Source organism: Rana temporaria, chromosome 4 (genome assembly GCF_905171775.1).
Source record: "Rana temporaria chromosome 4, aRanTem1.1, whole genome shotgun sequence".
Taxonomy (NCBI): Eukaryota; Metazoa; Chordata; class Amphibia; order Anura; family Ranidae; genus Rana; species Rana temporaria.
In genome coordinates this window covers 241,050,927-241,067,601 of record NC_053492.1, presented here as the reverse complement: position 1 = coordinate 241,067,601, position 16,675 = coordinate 241,050,927, and the positions used below count along the sequence as shown (strand labels likewise).

Sequence of the window (16,675 nt, the reverse complement as noted above, 5' to 3'; positions counted from 1 at the left end):
AGTGCCCCCTCCCCCCGTTATCCCCTGGGGAATGCTCTGTTATGGAGCCATGGACCACATACCTGGGTCGGTGCAGGTTAAGGCATTTATGGGTGCGCTTCTCACTGCTGTAAGGGACTCTCTTAAGCTGGATAGTGCAGCTGGATTTCCGCTGAGGGCTCAGTCTTTTTTGGATCACACAAGTCAGACCGCTCAGTGTAGGTTTTTTTTCCTTCTGTGCCCTTCTTTGATAATTTCTAAGATGCGGAATGGTAAAAGCCGCTGAGGGCTTTTGTAGTCCCTCAGAGCCTGGTGGTTCAGTGCCCCTTTGAGGAGAGCCCTTTCAAGAGGTGGGCTTCTTCTCCGGTGGTGGACCCTCCGGGTGTCATGTATAGATGACCACTCTCCCTATTGCGGGAGTCCCTGCTTGTATGGATCTGACTGTTAGAAGAAGATCCGAAGTACTGGCCCTTTCCATGTTTACCTTGGTGGGGTCTGACTTGTGGCCACTACCCTGGGGTCTCAGTCCCTTTTGGAGTGCGCATTTTGCACCAGACAGTGGAGGAACACCGACTCTCTCCCAAAGTTATTAGGCTAGAGGACCTGCTGGTCCAGGGCCTCGTATAGGTCTGTGATGCTTCATTGAATGTTGCGCCCAGGTTATTCAGGGCTTCTGCTTCAGAGATGGATTTATGCACACGGTGGTGTAATGGGTAACTCTATTACTTGGCAGCAAGAGAGTCCGGACACTGACACCAATCTACCTGGAGCTTGCATTGTCGCTCCCTTTGTCTGCATGGGTTTCCTCCGGGTACTCCGGTTTCTTCCCACCCTCCAAAGACATGTGTGCATACACCTACATAATATACATACACACTAGGGGTGTAACGGATCGTCACCGATCCGTGATCCGAACGGGCCACCCCGTTCGGATCGGCACACCCCGCGATCCGCGGAGCGCTCCGGAGCCTAGGCCTAGGAAAGTCCCCGGCTTCGGCCTAGCTCCGGAGCGGCGGCCAGTCTGCTTGCCAGAGCCCAGCGTGACACGCCTCCCCGGGGAGGCGTGTCACGCTGTGCACTGGGCTCTAGCAAGCTGAATGGGAATGTTAGCAGTGAAGCACTGGTGTGAGAGGAGGGGGGGGGGGGGGAAGGGGGGAAAAAAGAGCACAATAGCAATTCACAGGTGTGGATTAAAGAGGAAGCAGGTGAGGCTGTTTGGGACTTGTACAATCTTGATGTTTTTACAGCAAAAAAAAAAAAATATATATATATATATATAATTTTTTTTTTTTTTTTTTTTTTTTTTTACCAATGAAAAAACGGACCCTTTTTTTTTTTTTTGCTGATCCGAAAATGATCCGATCCGTGACTCCTGATCCGAGGATCGATCCGATCCGTGAGTTTTTTGATCCGTTGCACCCCTAATACACACTATGTGTATGTATTATTAAAGGGCAACCCTCCCGGGCCGACAAAGGCTCAGCTGGGGGACTAATCCGTCCCTGGGTGCGTAAGCCGATCAAATCCCGCCAATGTATGTAGCCTTCCCTCCCTGCTCTAGGTGGGGGGGGGGCTGCTTACAGGTTCACAATTCAGTGAACCTCCCTGCTCTCTGACCAGTGGGTCTGCGAGGTGGTCTCTTTGGAGTACTATATAGGGTTTAATCCTATCCACAGAACAGAGTTCTTTCCTCGTGTCTTCCTCTCCCGGCTTGTCGGTCTGCCTTGGGCAGTGTGGGACTTGCTAGGCTGCGGGTAATTTTACCTTTCTTGCAGGACGGGAGGTTTGGGGTTTTCTATGGGCCTCCGGCCCTGAATAATACCTTTGTGAATGTTGGGTAGTTCCGCAGGGACGCATACATGCATGTCCCGTTTTGCACATGGCACAGAATTTTCTGTGCTTCGTGATGGGGGAGGGCTTCTGTTTAAGAGACCGGGGTCTGTCCGACTCGGTCATCTCAACCATGCTGAGGGCACGGTAGTCTTCTTCCGGAGGATCTACCGTCGCACCTGGCAGGCCTACATCTCTTGGTGCGAAGAGATAAAGGGACGTCCACGGACGTACTCGTGGCCAGGGTCCTGCTGTTTTTACAGCTTGGAGTGGATCTCAAATTGCTTTAAGCACCGTTTGGGGGCAGATTTTAGCCTTGGCTGTGTTCTTACAGTGGCCTTTTTGCAGCCCGTTCCCTGGTGGGTACCTCCTTTTGTGCAGGGAGTTTGTCATATACTTTTCCCTCTTGGCCCATCTCTTCCCCCATTAATTTTGACTCTGGTGCTCTTGGTTCTTCAGGAACCTTCCTTTTTGGAAACATCAGAGATTTTCTCTTGACACTTTAGTGGTCTTTACCTCTGTTAGAGGGGTCTCTGAGTTGGCGGGCTTGTCTTGCAAGCCGCCATGCTTGATCCTCCATAAGGATTAGGTGGTGGTGCGCCCGCGACCTTTCCTTCTTCCGAAGGTGGTTTCGGCCTTTCGCCTCAATAAGGGCATTGCTCTTCCATCCTTATGTCCTCGGCCGGCGCATCCTACAGAGGTTGCTTTTCATACTTTAGGCGTGGTACACGCTTTGCGGGTGTACCTGCCTGCTACGGCTCAGTTTTGGAGATCTGACCCTCTTTTGTGTCAGTGTCTGGTCCACAAAAGGGCCTGGCGGTCTCGTCGACCACCCTTTCTCGGTGGTTTAGGCAGACCGTCATACAGGCCTATACTCTTAAAGTGGTGGTTCCGCGGGATATCGTTTTTTTTTTTTTTCTGTAATCTACAGGACGTACCTCTACTCCCACACTAACAGGGTGTCCCAGTCCTTAGGCCGGCCGAAGCGCTGTAATACAGTAAATTAGATGTTATATTCCTAGGCGATGGACGTTTCCATCTTACCTGTGGGCACTGTGAAGCCGACAGGGTCTTCTTCCGGGATAGGGCGAATGCTGGCCTCCCAGCATTCACCGCTCTATCCCGCACATGTGCAGTGTTGACGGCGAGCGTCGCCGTCAACACTACACGGTTGCCAAAGCAACGGCCGGCGTACTCACGTGACCGGCGAGATCTCGCGCGATTTGAGCACATCGCGTCTCCGGAGCTGATTGACAGGACGGGGGAGAATGGCCTTACACGCCCATTCCCCGCGGGGGATTTTGAGTGACAGGTCGGAAACAGCTCCGAAAAAGGGGTAAGGAGCTCTTAAAAAAAAAAAAAAAAAAAAAATCATTTGGTTACTGTCTATGAATAGCATTGGCATAGACAGAATGTGTAAACTCAGGGTGAACCACCGCTTTAAGGGGCGGGCCCCCCTTTTCCGGCACTTTCGACCAGGGCAATTGGTGCTTCCTGGGTTTTTTTCCGACATCATGCATCGGTCTCACAGGTGTGCGAGGCAACGACTTGGTCGTCCGTTCACGCTTTTTTTAAATTAACATGGTTGCTGTGTGTGCATCTTCTGATGCTTCTTTCGGCCACTAGTTCTTGCAGGCGACCGTTTAAAGTTGCACCTCCTCCGTCGAGGAGCTCTTGTTTTGGGGTTCTGTGTCCGTCCATAGATGAAAAGAGAAAATTGGATTTTTTGTACTCGCCGTAAAATCCTTTTCTCTGAGTCCATGGATGGACACGGCACCAACCCCTCCTTTTTAGGTTTGTTCTGCTTGTTACGAAACTGAGGCTGCATGCTGCAGTGAGGAGGGTTATGTCTGGAGGGACCGCCCCTCTGTTAATTTAACATGTATTTAATTATCCAACATGTTTCTGCCTAGTCCTCTCCTGTAAACAGGTAACATAACCCACTTATCAAGTCAAGATTTATGAAAAAGAGGGACCCCACAATCAGGAGAATGTCAGTGTTTGTAAGTCACCACATCCCTAGAGTTATGGAAAAAACATGAAATACCCCCTCAAGGGTGGGACTTTATAAGTGACACAAACATGTGAATGAGTAGAAAAATATATAGCAAATTTATTTAAACAATTTAAGTAAGGACATCGTATAGTGTCCTAGCAAGGATAAAAAACCACATGCAAGTGGTATACAGATCCTATTTGTAAAGCAATAAAACAGACATGAGACAAAAATTGGTCCAACCCGACAGCCGTTTCGGTATCTGTGATCCTTCTTCAAGGGGTATTACAGACGATCATTGTGTCAGAGAAATACATGTAGTCAATAAGATCTGTAGATAGAGTCCTGTCTCAGTGTGAAAGTACGCCAAAAACAAGGGGAGAATGCTGTATATGGAGATCAATGTCTCTGTGTTCACGGGGAGGATATACAATCATAGCCTACCAAAGGTCCACGCCAGATATGGAAATCCATATAGGAGAAGGTATGCATGTGCCAGAGAACAAAAGTTCAGCCACAAGGAGACAAACTACCCAGATTATCCTATGTTTCAGGAAGGGTGGATTGCTGGGTGATCGCAGGCAGAGATCACTGCATGTGAGAAGTCTCCATAAGTCCAGCAGACGCCATGACTGTCATGGCGTCTGCTGGACTTATGGAGACTTCTCACATGCAGTGATCTCTGCCTGCGATCACCCAGCAATCCACCCTTCCTGAAACATAGGATAATCTGGGTAGTTTGTCTCCTTGTGGCTGAACTTTTGTTCTCTGGCACATGCATACCTTCTCCTATATGGATTTCCATATCTGGCGTGGACCTTTTTGGTAGGCTATGATTGTATATCCTCCCCGTGAACACAGAGACATTGATCTCCATATACAGCATTCTCCCCTTGTTTTTGGCGTACTTTCACACTGAGACAGGACTCTATCTACAGATCTTATTGACTACATGTATTTCTCTGACACAATGATCGTCTGTAATACCCCTTGAAGAAGGATCACAGATACCGAAACGGCTGTCGGGTTGGACCAATTTTTGTCTCATGTCTGTTTTATTGCTTTACAAATAGGATCTGTATACCACTTGCATGTGGTTTTTTATCCTTGCTAGGACACTATACGATGTCCTTACTTAAATTGTTTAAATAAATTTGCTATATATTTTTCTACTCATTCACGTGTTTGTGTCACTTATAAAGTCCCACCCTTGAGGGGGTATTTCATGTTTTTTCCAAGTCAAGATTTAAGGAGCTGTGTCCGTCCATGGACTCAGAGAAAAGGATTTTACGGTGAGTACAAAAAAATTATATATATATATATATATATATATATATATATATATATATATATATATATATATATATATATATATATATATATATATATAATTTATTTCTCTGTCATCTTAATTTTGGCGTCATGTGACAGCAAGACTTTTCAGGTGGCTTAATGCTAGCTCTAGGTTAGTGTATCCTAGGTTGGAAAGGTAGACAACAGAAACCTAACTCCTCCATCTGCCCAATACTAAAAAAATATTTTGTCTGGAGTGATGTTGTAAAATATAAAATAAATAAATAAAACACTTTGGAATGAATACCATGTGTTTACAATGTGATTATTTTTTTTTTTTGTATGGGATACATCACAGTAAGTTGTCTTTTTTGCTTACATTTGCAGTTCACCCAATATTGCCAAAAAATTTCATGTTGGACATTTGCGTTCCACAATAATTGGTGAGAAACACTTTTTTTTTTTTTAATTTCCCATCAAAATTGTATTGATTTGTAAAGGGTTGTCTTTCTTATAAATCTATCATTTCCAAACTCTGCACTTTCTTCATCATCCGCTTCTACCCTAAATGAAAAATGTCTGAACCTGAATAGGTTTTTCTGTTTCCAGGAAACTTTATTGCTAATCTGAAGGAGGCAGTTGGTTGTAAAGTTATAAGAATGAATTACCTGGGTGACTGGGGCTTTCAGTTTGGTGAGTGTTACTAAGCATAATAAAGCAATGAATGTTTTTGTGATAAATCTATACCTATTGAATAATGTTTTATGTTTAAAGCAGCTTACCACTTGAAAGGACTACATGCAGTTGTGTGTTCTAACATGAGAGGTTTCCAGTGTGTAGTTAAAAAAAAAAAAAAAAAAAAAAGATTTTGGTGCTCAAGTGTCAGACTCCATTCACACCTAAGCGACAGCCGCGTTCGGTGGTAGCTGCGTATTTTGCCGCAAGTGTGAAACTTTCAATTTTTTTTTTTTTTTTTCAAAGTCTTCCCATTGCTGTCAATGGGCAAACGCCAATGTCGCCTGAAAAAAAGGGTCCGGGACTTTTTTTCAGGCGACAGGCATTCGGCGTCTATGAGATGTGAACCATCTCCATAGACAGCAATGGGAATTCTCCCCTCTAGCGGCAGAAGCGTCCGGCGTCGGGCGTTTTGTCGCTCAGGTGTGAATGCAGCCTTAGTGGCCGGTAATTATATCCATCATCATGCAGCAGACTCTCTGGCTCACTTCAATATCTTGCCCTCTTGCAATCTGGGTAATGCTCAAAAATGACGACAAGAAGCAAGAAGGGCCCACCAACCTTGTGTATTACCCAAATTACCATTTATTGAACTATTCCACACAAGTAATTGTACTCGTAAACCACCCTTGATAGCTGTAGGGCCCTTGTACCTTACTATCTGTTGGCTTTGGCCTTGCCCCTCTCCCACATGAGTTGCCATATTATTATTTGGAAGGGTAACCTATCAATGATAAGGTCATAGTAGAGAGCATAAGGTTAAAGGTTTTAAGGCCAGAGCTTATGACTAAGAAGCTGGTTGGTACATGGAGGTGTCAGCCATTTATTGCCATAAGGACCTTACATACTAATTTAAACACATTAAAGCAAAACTAACTTCACAATAAAAGATATTTCTAACCCTCATCATAGGCATACTTAGAATTACACCTGCACATTTTGCTACTCCGATGTGGCGATGCCACATGCGTGAGACTTTGTCACAGCCTAGATACATAGATGGGCTCCAGAATCCAAGGAGCGGATTCGGGAATTCCAGAGGCATAAATTGAACATCTTATTCTGTAGCTACCAATCACATTTTTTTGATCCCCTGGAGCACTAGCACAGTGGAAACGCCCACAAAATGACCCAATTTAACGTACCACATTTAAGATGTTTTTATAAAATGTGTGTTGTTGTTGTTGTGTTTTTTTTTTTTTTTTTTTTTTTTTTATATATATATATATATATAACACGCACACACACGCTTGTCAACTTATTAGGATATTTCTCTCACAGCATGGACTTAGAACTACACCCCAAAGCACATTCTACGATTTTCCAATACCACATGTGTGAGAATTTTTCTGGACTGTTATGTACCCGACATTGTATTTTGTGTATCAAACAATCAACCAATTGTGTCAAAACCAATGCATCGTAATTGTCGCCTCTGTACAAGTGATCAGAGAATATAGCTTAGTGTAATGTCACCTATAGCGGTCTCAGTTCCTATAAGCCAAGTATTGAAGCCTGAAGATAGGAAGAAGAGTTCCTGTGGTTTCAGGGATGCAGTTGTCCACAGGGGATGGCCTGGATTGGTGTCTCATAGGAACATGGAGGGATGTGTAAATGGATTAGTTTAAGTGCAAGCAGATATGGTCAGCAACAGGCAAATGACTGCTCCAGGCAGCACGCAGAATTGTCAATAAACAGGCCAGGGTTAGTATAGGCAGCAGGCAAAAATGTAGTCAATAAACAGGCCAGTGATGAGCGCAATCCTAAATACCCTAAATCGTGAACAAAATAATAATGAAACTAATGAATGATATCAATCAATGTGGCACAACCGTGCCATGTGCTTTAAAACAGATCAAATCCATGGAGGAATATAGGTGAAGTGGTAAACAGCCTGAATGTTTTGGTTGCTAATATTCAATCTGTGAAAAAATCAGTAAATACAGAGTGATAAGTGTCCAATTGCTCTCAGATCAGTGCTACCAATTGCAACACACGAATTCTTCCCAGGTGGGTCTTCTTAGATAGTGGGCTCACAGAGCGCTTACCTCCCCCTTGTAGGTCTATAGCATTAAATGGCTGCAGCCAAACTTGATGGATTCTAGACACTGCGGCGTCCTGGTATCTACAATGTGACTCCTGGTCTCCAACAAAATGGAGGCTCGCTGTGGGATGCAGAGATCGGCAGAAAGGAAACAAAAGGATACAAGCTCCCATCGTGAAGTACGTTTAAAAACAGAGAATTTATTAAATGAAAACTGCTTACAAGCATATGTTTAAAAAACGTGAATCAAAATTCTGGTCGGGCAGGGCCTCCGCGTCACGTCTAGATGTTCTTATGCGTTGCGTCACGTGACTTCATCAGAGGATAAATAAACAGGCCAGGGTTAGTATAGGCAGCAGGCAGAGGTAACAAACATGAGTGCCAGAAGTGGGAGGACACACAGGGTGAGAGATGGGTAATCCTTGGTTAATAGATCTGTAGCGCCACATAAGTACGATGATTTAGACAGAAAACAAGTAAATGGAATGTAATAGTTTTAAAACCTCTCTTAATCTAGGCCTATTGGGTGCTGGATTCAACAAGTATGGATGTGAAGAGAAACTTAGAGCTAATCCTTTACAACACCTTTTTGAGGTAAGTTTGTTTTTTCAATAAATCACAGCTAGTCCATATACACCAGAGGGCAGTTAGATGTTTAGCTGCTCTGAGACATCTGTGACGAGCAGCCAGTAATGTCTGATAGATGTTAGATTATTGCTGATCCTGCTGGAAACTGGGTGTAGAAACATACAGTGGGGAAAATAATAATTTAATCCCCTGCAGATTTTGTTAAAAAGTAAGGGAGCAGCCCAGAACTACATGGGAGGAGCTTGTGAATGATCTCAAGGCAGTTGGGACCACAGTCCCCAAAAAAACATTGGTAACACAATACTCCGAACATGTAATGAAATTCCGCAGCACCCGCAAGGTCCCCCTCCTCAAGAAGGCACATGTACAGGCCTGTCTAAAGTTTGCCAATGAACATATATGATTCAGAGAAGAATTGGGAGAAAGTGCTGTGGTCAGATAAGACCAAAATTTGGAGCTTTGGCATTAACTTGACTTGCCGTGTTTGGAGGAAGAAAAATGCTGACTATAACCTTAACACCATCCCTACAGTCAAGCAGGGAGGCGGAAACGTTATGCTTTGGGGCTTTTTCTCTGCTAAAGGTACAGGCCCACTTTGCCGGGGCCATGTATTGTAAAATCTTGAATGAGAACCTTCTTCCCTCAGCCAGAGCACTGAAGATGGGTCGTGGATGGTTCTTCCATTATAGCAATGACCCAAAACGTACCGCCAAGCAACAAAGTAGTGGCTCAAGAAGAAGCCCATTAAGGTCATGGAGTGGCCTAGTCAGTCTTCAGACCTTAATCCTGTTGCAAATTTATGGAGGAAGCTGCAACTTCGAGTTGCCAAGTGACAGCGAAGAAATCTTAAGGTTTTAGAGAAGATCTGTAAAGAGTGGACCTAAATCTCTCCTGAGATGTGTACAAACCTGGAAACCAACTGCAAGAAACATCTGACCTCTGTGCTTGCCAACAAGGCTTTCTCCACCAAGTACTAAGTCATGTTTTGCTTGGGGATCAAATACTTATTTTACCCAATTGCTACTCCATTTATAATATTTGTATTGTGTTTTTTCTGGATTTTTGGTTGATATTCTGTCTATCATTTAAAATACACCTATGATAAAAATTATAGACCATTAATTTCTTTGTAAGTGGGCAAACGTACAAAATCTGCAGAGGATCAAATTATTATTTTCCCCATAGTATATCTTGAAGCCAAACACCTCTCAGAAGCCTAAAGCCAAATACACACGATTGGATTTTCTGTGGACAAAGTGTAGGACTTTTGTCCGATGGGTGTTGGCTAGGAACTTGTATTGCATGCAAACGGCAAAGAATTGTCAGCCAACAAACATGAAACAATGTGTTTTTTTTAGCTCTTTAGCGCCACCCTTTGGTGTACACACGGTCGGATAATCCGACAACACACATTTGCTGGCGGAAAATTTTAAAGCATGCTATCCCACATTTGTTTGCGGAAAATCGGACAATTGTTCGATGGAGCATACAAACGGTCAGATTTTCCGACAACCGCCTCCCATCATATAATTCCTGTTGGAAAATCCGATTGTGTGTACGAAGCATTAGTGTGTTCAATACTTTCATTCCAATACGTGTCATTCCATTTTATTGTACATAACTTAATATCTGAACGTATTTGTTTTTGTTTATTTGTATGTATGGGTTGCATGGGTGGTTACTTGTTGCATATGGTTCTATGTATGGGTTGCATGGGTGGTTACTTGTTACATATGGTTGTATGTATGGATTGCATGGGTTGTTACTTATTACATATGGTGAAAATGGGTGTTCATCAGCAACCGTGCTACTTGCTAATTTTTTCTAAATGAGATTCTTTTGAATTTGCTACTTTTTAAATATAAAATTCTATTTTACTGGTATGTTTAGCTAATCGCCACATTTAAAGAGGAACCCTGTTGGGTTTTACTTCCTCTTTGTTTCCCTGCAAAGGTAAAGCATAATGGGCTACTATGCATCGCATAGTATCCCATTATGTGTCCCTTACCTGAAACCAAAGCCTGCGATGTCACCGATGTCCCCCTCTTCCACGAAGCGTCTATTTTTTATTTCGTGTATCGCGGCTCTGACCCTGTGATTGGCCGGAGCCACGATGACGGGAGCCGCCAGTCACGGTACGATCTCCTTTAGAAACGGCATGCTCGCCGTTTCTAACGTGCGCATGCGCCATAGACATTCGGCGCCCGTCTCATTTGTAAATATCTCCTAAACTGTGTAGGTTTGGGAGATATTTCGAGCACCTACAGGTAAGCCTTAATCTAGGCTTACCTGTAAAAGTGGTTGTTAAGATACATGCATTCATGTGGTTTTGGGAGAACGGCTAGTATTTGGTTTCAGTTAAGACACTTCTTTACTGGCTGGAAAAAAAAACAGTGTTTTGCATTTAAAGATGAGAGAATTAAATGAGAAAGAATAGTAGGAAATGTTTCACTGATTCTGTTTTACTTACCTAGGTGTACGTGAAAGTCAGTGCTACAGCAGAAAAAGATGACGATATAAAGCAGTCTGCACAGGATTTTATGCAGAGACTAGAGAATGGACATCCGCAGGCTCTTTCCCTGTGGACACACTTCAGAGATCTGAGCATTGAGGAATATGCCAAAGTCTATAAAGTAAGCTTCACTATCACAAGTTTATTAGCTGCCCATTTCTGGCCTCTAAACCCAAGCTTGGGCAGCTGAGTTTACGTTATTTTGCTGCAAATGCTTGTGGCTATGTCTGAACAATGTAAATATTTAGCTCCCACGTTATTTTTATTTTTATCACAAAATTAATAACGGTGACAAAATAATGCAATATACCTCTTTGCACCCAAAATAAATCTTCAAACGTGATTTAGACTTTGCCTGTTATATCAAATTAAGATATTGTAAAATTATATTTTAAAAAAACGACACTACAATTTGTTTCCTGCCTATTTTTAGCGTCTTGGTGTGCGGTTTGATGAATACTCTGGCGAGTCCTTTTACACAGAAAAGGCTCAAGATATTCTGAAGTTGCTTAAAAGCAAAGGAATGCTAAAGACAACAGGGTGAGTTGTTTTTCTCTGTTATAGTCCACTTAACTGTCGGCAGCCAAAAAATCATATGGTTATTGTGTGTGTGTGTGTGTGTGTGTATATATATGTATATGTGTGTGTGTGTGTGTGTGTGTGTATATATGTGTGTATATGTGTATATATGTATATGTGTGTGTATATATATATATATATATATATATATATATATATATATATATATATATATATATATATATATATATATATATATATATATATATATATATATATATATATATATATATATATATATAATTTTTTTTTTTTTTTTTTTTTTTTTTTTTTTTCATCCTTCTTTTTTTATTTATTTTTTATTTATTTTTTAGTGATGGTAAAATAGTGGTGGATCTTTCAGAGCAAGGGGATCTTTCCACTCACTCTACAGTGATGCGTAGTGATGGGACAGCTTTATATATTACAAGGTATGATCATTGATTCAGTGGTATGCAGTGTTTACAATTCAACATTTTGCAAAAAAGAATAATTAAAAGTACTTTTTACGTTTACTAATTTTGATTTAACCCATTACAAAAACCAATAAAACCTGGCATCAATAATGGTTTGAAAAGCATCAGTCCTGTATTAAACCTGCACTGTTTTTTTTGTTTTTTTTCCCCCCATCTTACTTTTCTTACTTTTTTCATGGGGGGAAAAATACCAAGTAAACAGAAAATAATATAGCGTATAGAATTTGTGACATGCGTCTTATTGTAATTGGATGTTATTAAAAATTACCTTTCCTTTTTTAATATGCAGCAATGTAATTTTTTTTTCTGCAAATGTAATGCAATATACCTGGAGGTGTTCTGCAACAAAGTGGTAAAATCCTTGCTAATGTACATAGATCTCCCAGAGGGGGATGTGTGTTTTTTTTTTTCTCGACAAAAGTGGCCTCGGGGGGGCTGACATCGCGGGCGCCTAGGACAGGTAAGTGTCCTTATTAAGTCAGCAGCTACAGTGTTTGTAGATGCTGACTTGGAAAAAAAAAAAAAAACGTGGGAGGAAACAAGCTTTAAGCCCTAACATTGAAATTCTGGCAAACCGCACAATATTTTGAAGAAAACTTGTTGGAGCTATTTTTACCTGCCAAAACATTTTGTTTTGTCCATATGGTTTTAAGATTTTACACAGCTCTTCCACACCACACAGCCCTGTCTGAAAGGGCTGCAGTTAAAGGAGAAATGGAACCAAAGCTTTTTGACACTACCTCTCCTGGGAATCACAGTGGTTCACTTCATTCTGCACTCCTGACGTCACTCAGCTAGTCTAGGCTCTGCAAGAATCACGACTTTAATGTCAGGATCCCCCCAGATCCCTGGACCGGCATATGGTTCAGCCTCTCGATGAGCGCCTAAGCCAGCCACTCAAACCCTCTCCTCAGCCCAGTGCTCCAGTGAGCGGAAGAGGAAAGAGCCAGAACCAAGCAATCGGCAGTCTTTGATCGCTCAGCTCTCAGTGCATGTGGTTGTGTATTTTTTTTTTTTTTATTTAATTTTTCACACCCTGACTTTCTCTTTTAAATAACACCTGTGACTGTGGAAGGAAAACCAGTATATGAATGAGTCTCTCTCTCTCTCTCTCTCTCTCTCTCTCTCTCATCTCTTTTGGAGGTCTGCTTTTGGCCTCATGCACATGGGATTTTTTTTTTCCTTTTTAGCTGCTCCTAGAGGCCTATTAGCTTGTGTGTCTATGCACATGAACAGAAGAAAAAAAACCCACATCTAGTCTGTCCAAGAGCAGCAGAGTTTTAGCAGAAAAAACGATTGATGCGCCTAAACGCGATACACAAGTTTACAAGCATCAAATCGCTTTTTTTGCGAAACATCCTGTGTGTGTGTGTGGCCTTTAATTTCACCTTGCCCTAATATGTAAACATGTAAACTGTTCATACTGCAATGCTCATTAAATTTGGGTACTGCACCAGAAATGGTATCCCCTTAACAGATTTTTACCTGGCAGTTCAGCGAGTTCAGTGAATTCTTAGCGTGTCAAAAAGCATGTTAACTTTTGGCATCTTCATGACTGATATGCTTAGCCATTTTTTTTCTTATTTTACAAAATACAATACTGAATTGGTTTCAGTTCTCTGACATTCATGTGCTCCTATCAACTTGTGGCAATTTGTAGGATGTAGAGAAGCAAGAAATTATTAGTTGTCAGTTGAAATTGTAATTGGCCATGTGATTTTATTATTGGCAGACATTTAGAAGTCTCACCGATAACGAAAATCATTCATTCATCCTACTTTTTTGTTTTTCATGTTTTAAACATCCTTTTTACTTTATTATTATTATTATTATTATTATAGGGATCTAGCAGCTGCAATTGATCGCATGGAGAAATATACCTTTGATGAAATGATATATGTGGTATGCAATTACACTTCTTTATAAATGTACTAGTTTTATGTCTGAGTTTTTATAAATGTAAAACTCTAGTAGTAACTAAATGGGGCTAATTGAAAATAAGGATTTTTTTTGGGGGGGGGGGGGGGGAATAAAGAATATAACGCATGCAGCCAGCACATCTAAGGACTGGTAAGCTGCAATATATTAAGTTTTTTGTTTTTGGGTGTAGATACTCTAAGGTGGGGGTAACCAAGCCATCGATCGTGATCTACTTGGGTAGATCATGACCCAATATGCTGCCAGCTCCTGACCACACCTGCCACCTCAAGAGGCGGCTGCCTGGGAGTAGGAAACTATTAATGGCCAGGGTTGTAGATACAACATGCAGATGCTTGTTGTACACCACTGACTGTTGCACTGTGCCTTATGTACATCTGACCTCTGCTAACATTCCACTGACCCTGCGCTCTGTATTACTATATACCTCTGAACGCTGACCTCTGCCCTGACCCTTATCCTCTGTCCTGGTGACGTCTGTACACTACCCTGCATACCACTGACCTGTGTGCACTGCACTACCCACTACTGACCTCCTATACCTCTGACCTACCTACTATTGATCTGTGTACACTGCCCTAGAAACTCCAACATCAGACTTGTGGGGGTGAACAAATACTCTCTGAACATGGAAAAATTGTGACTGAAAGTGAATGCTAAGTTTATCACTGAAGCTAACTTTAGTAGGCTTAAGTTTTTTTATTTTTACAGAAACATTATTTTGTTTTTTCTTATATTTTTACAAGTTTTTTCAGGTCATCCTTTTTAATGGGGCCTTGCTAGTTATATTTAAAAAAAAAGATTCTGCACCACGGTGATATTTTTTTATGTTGCTTGGGTAGATTTCCACCTCTTATATTGCCTACTCCTGCTCTAAGAAAAAAAAAATGTGACTGTTTTTGCAGAGACAAAGCTTGAACTAGCCAAAAATGCATATAAACATTTTGTATTTAAATTATTTTTTTTGTGTCTCTTTTAAGACCGATAAAAGTCAACAAACACATTTTGAACATTTGTTTAAAATTTTGGAGATTCTTGGGAAAGAACGTGTAAGCAAGTAAGCAATGCATTTTCTAGCTGCTTCTTTCCATGTGCTTGTGTATTGTTTCCATTGCTACCTATAGCTTGCACGGATACCTGTGTCTTACTACTAATATACTGCCTAAGGGTAGATTTAACGCCAGTTGTGGTGGAATTGCATTGGGTATTTATCCCAGCAGACCTGGGAAACCAGAGCAGGAGAAACTAACAAATGTCACACATGGTGTGCAGCATGGGAACAACATAGCAGGAGGCGAGTGAGGAGAATCAGAAAACCAGATGATCAGCAGAACTGGGGGTTACTACTGAGTGGAAGATCCGCAAACTGTTAAAGCGGAGCTCCACCTTCACTCCCGCGAATCGGAAGTCTCCACCCCCCCCCCCCCCTTCCGGTGTCACATTTAACACCTTTCAGGGGGGAGGGGGGTGCAGATACCTGTCTAAAGACACGTATTTGCACCCACTTCTTGCCACACAGTCTGCGGGTAGACTGCGGGCAGGACGTCACCTCCCGTCCCCCCCCCCGTTGTGTTCTGGGAAACACTCGGCTCCCAAAACACAGCGAGAGCCAGTCAGCACAGCGACTTGCGCATGCGACATAGGGAACCGGGCAGTGAAGCCGGAACGCTTCACTTCCTGGTTCCCTCACCGAGGATGGTGGGGGGGCAGCAGAGTGACGAGTGATCGCTCATCCTCTGCTGCGGACGGCGCTGGACTTCAAGACAGGTAAGTGTGCCGATATTAAAAGTCAGCAGTTGCAGTATTTGTAGCTGCTGGCTTTTAATATTTTTATTTTTTTCAGCGGACATCCGCTTTAATTACTACTGAGCAGGGGATCAGCAGAGAGTGGGAGAACAGCAAATCTGAGGTACTACTGAGTGGGGCATCAGCAGAGCTGGGGATACTACTGAACAGGGAATCTACTGAATGACGGTACTAATAAGCTGTGGATCTGCTGAATGGGGATGCTAATGAGGTGAGGTTCTGCAGAACAGGGTTACTAATGACCTGGGGTTCTGCAGAACAAGGGTGGTATTGAGCTTGGGTTCCCTTTTAAAACTAATAGAAAATCAACACACACATACAGCATTTGGCAAGCATCACAGAAACATCAAAAACGCATCATAAAAGCATGTTGAAGCGGTAGGTGCTTTAATGTGTGTTAAAGTCGAAGTGAGTGTAAATGAGCCCTAAAGGTTACAACAGCTGCCTTCATAGCTTTAACTGTGATTTGTGTTTTGTACTGATATTTTACAATGTACAGTGATATAAAAATTCCTTAAGTGTCCATTTCAGAAAGACTTTTTTAGACCTTAGGCAAGTATCATGATTTACCCAAGAATTTGATTGTCATCTAAAGAAACGCCTAGGTAGTTTTAAGCTAGCCATAGATGTCTTTGCTGATTCTTCGTGAATCGGATGGAATTTGACACATGAGTAGCTCTGTCGGCACTACCCTGCTCAACAAAAGTTGATTTAAAAATCAACTGAGCTGGGGGTCTATATCAGCTGAACCATGGGGGGAGCTTTATTAAAACTGGTGCACTCGGAATCTGGTGCAGCTGTGCATAGTAGCTTCTAACGTCATCTTGCTCAATTACGCTTTGACAATAAAACCTGGAAGCTGATTGGTTACTATGCAAAACTGCACCAGATTTTGCACTCCTTCTTTTTTTTTTTTTTTT

General features: G+C 42.2%; 1 protein-coding gene across 2 annotated transcripts in view; it reads left to right on the top strand.

Annotated features, from left to right (window-relative positions):
• Positions 1 to 16,675, top strand: part of RARS2 (arginyl-tRNA synthetase 2, mitochondrial) — a 58,403-nt gene that overhangs the window by 21,175 nt on the left and 20,553 nt on the right. For both annotated transcript variants that reach the window (XM_040350081.1, XM_040350082.1), the window contains 8 exons: positions 5,486 to 5,541; positions 5,708 to 5,791; positions 8,395 to 8,471; positions 10,940 to 11,098; positions 11,411 to 11,517; positions 11,871 to 11,966; positions 13,853 to 13,913; positions 14,930 to 15,006. In XM_040350081.1, the coding sequence (XP_040206015.1) occupies positions 5,486 to 5,541; positions 5,708 to 5,791; positions 8,395 to 8,471; positions 10,940 to 11,098; positions 11,411 to 11,517; positions 11,871 to 11,966; positions 13,853 to 13,913; positions 14,930 to 15,006 (717 nt within the window). The remainder of the gene's footprint in view (positions 1 to 5,485; positions 5,542 to 5,707; positions 5,792 to 8,394; positions 8,472 to 10,939; positions 11,099 to 11,410; positions 11,518 to 11,870; positions 11,967 to 13,852; positions 13,914 to 14,929; positions 15,007 to 16,675) is intronic.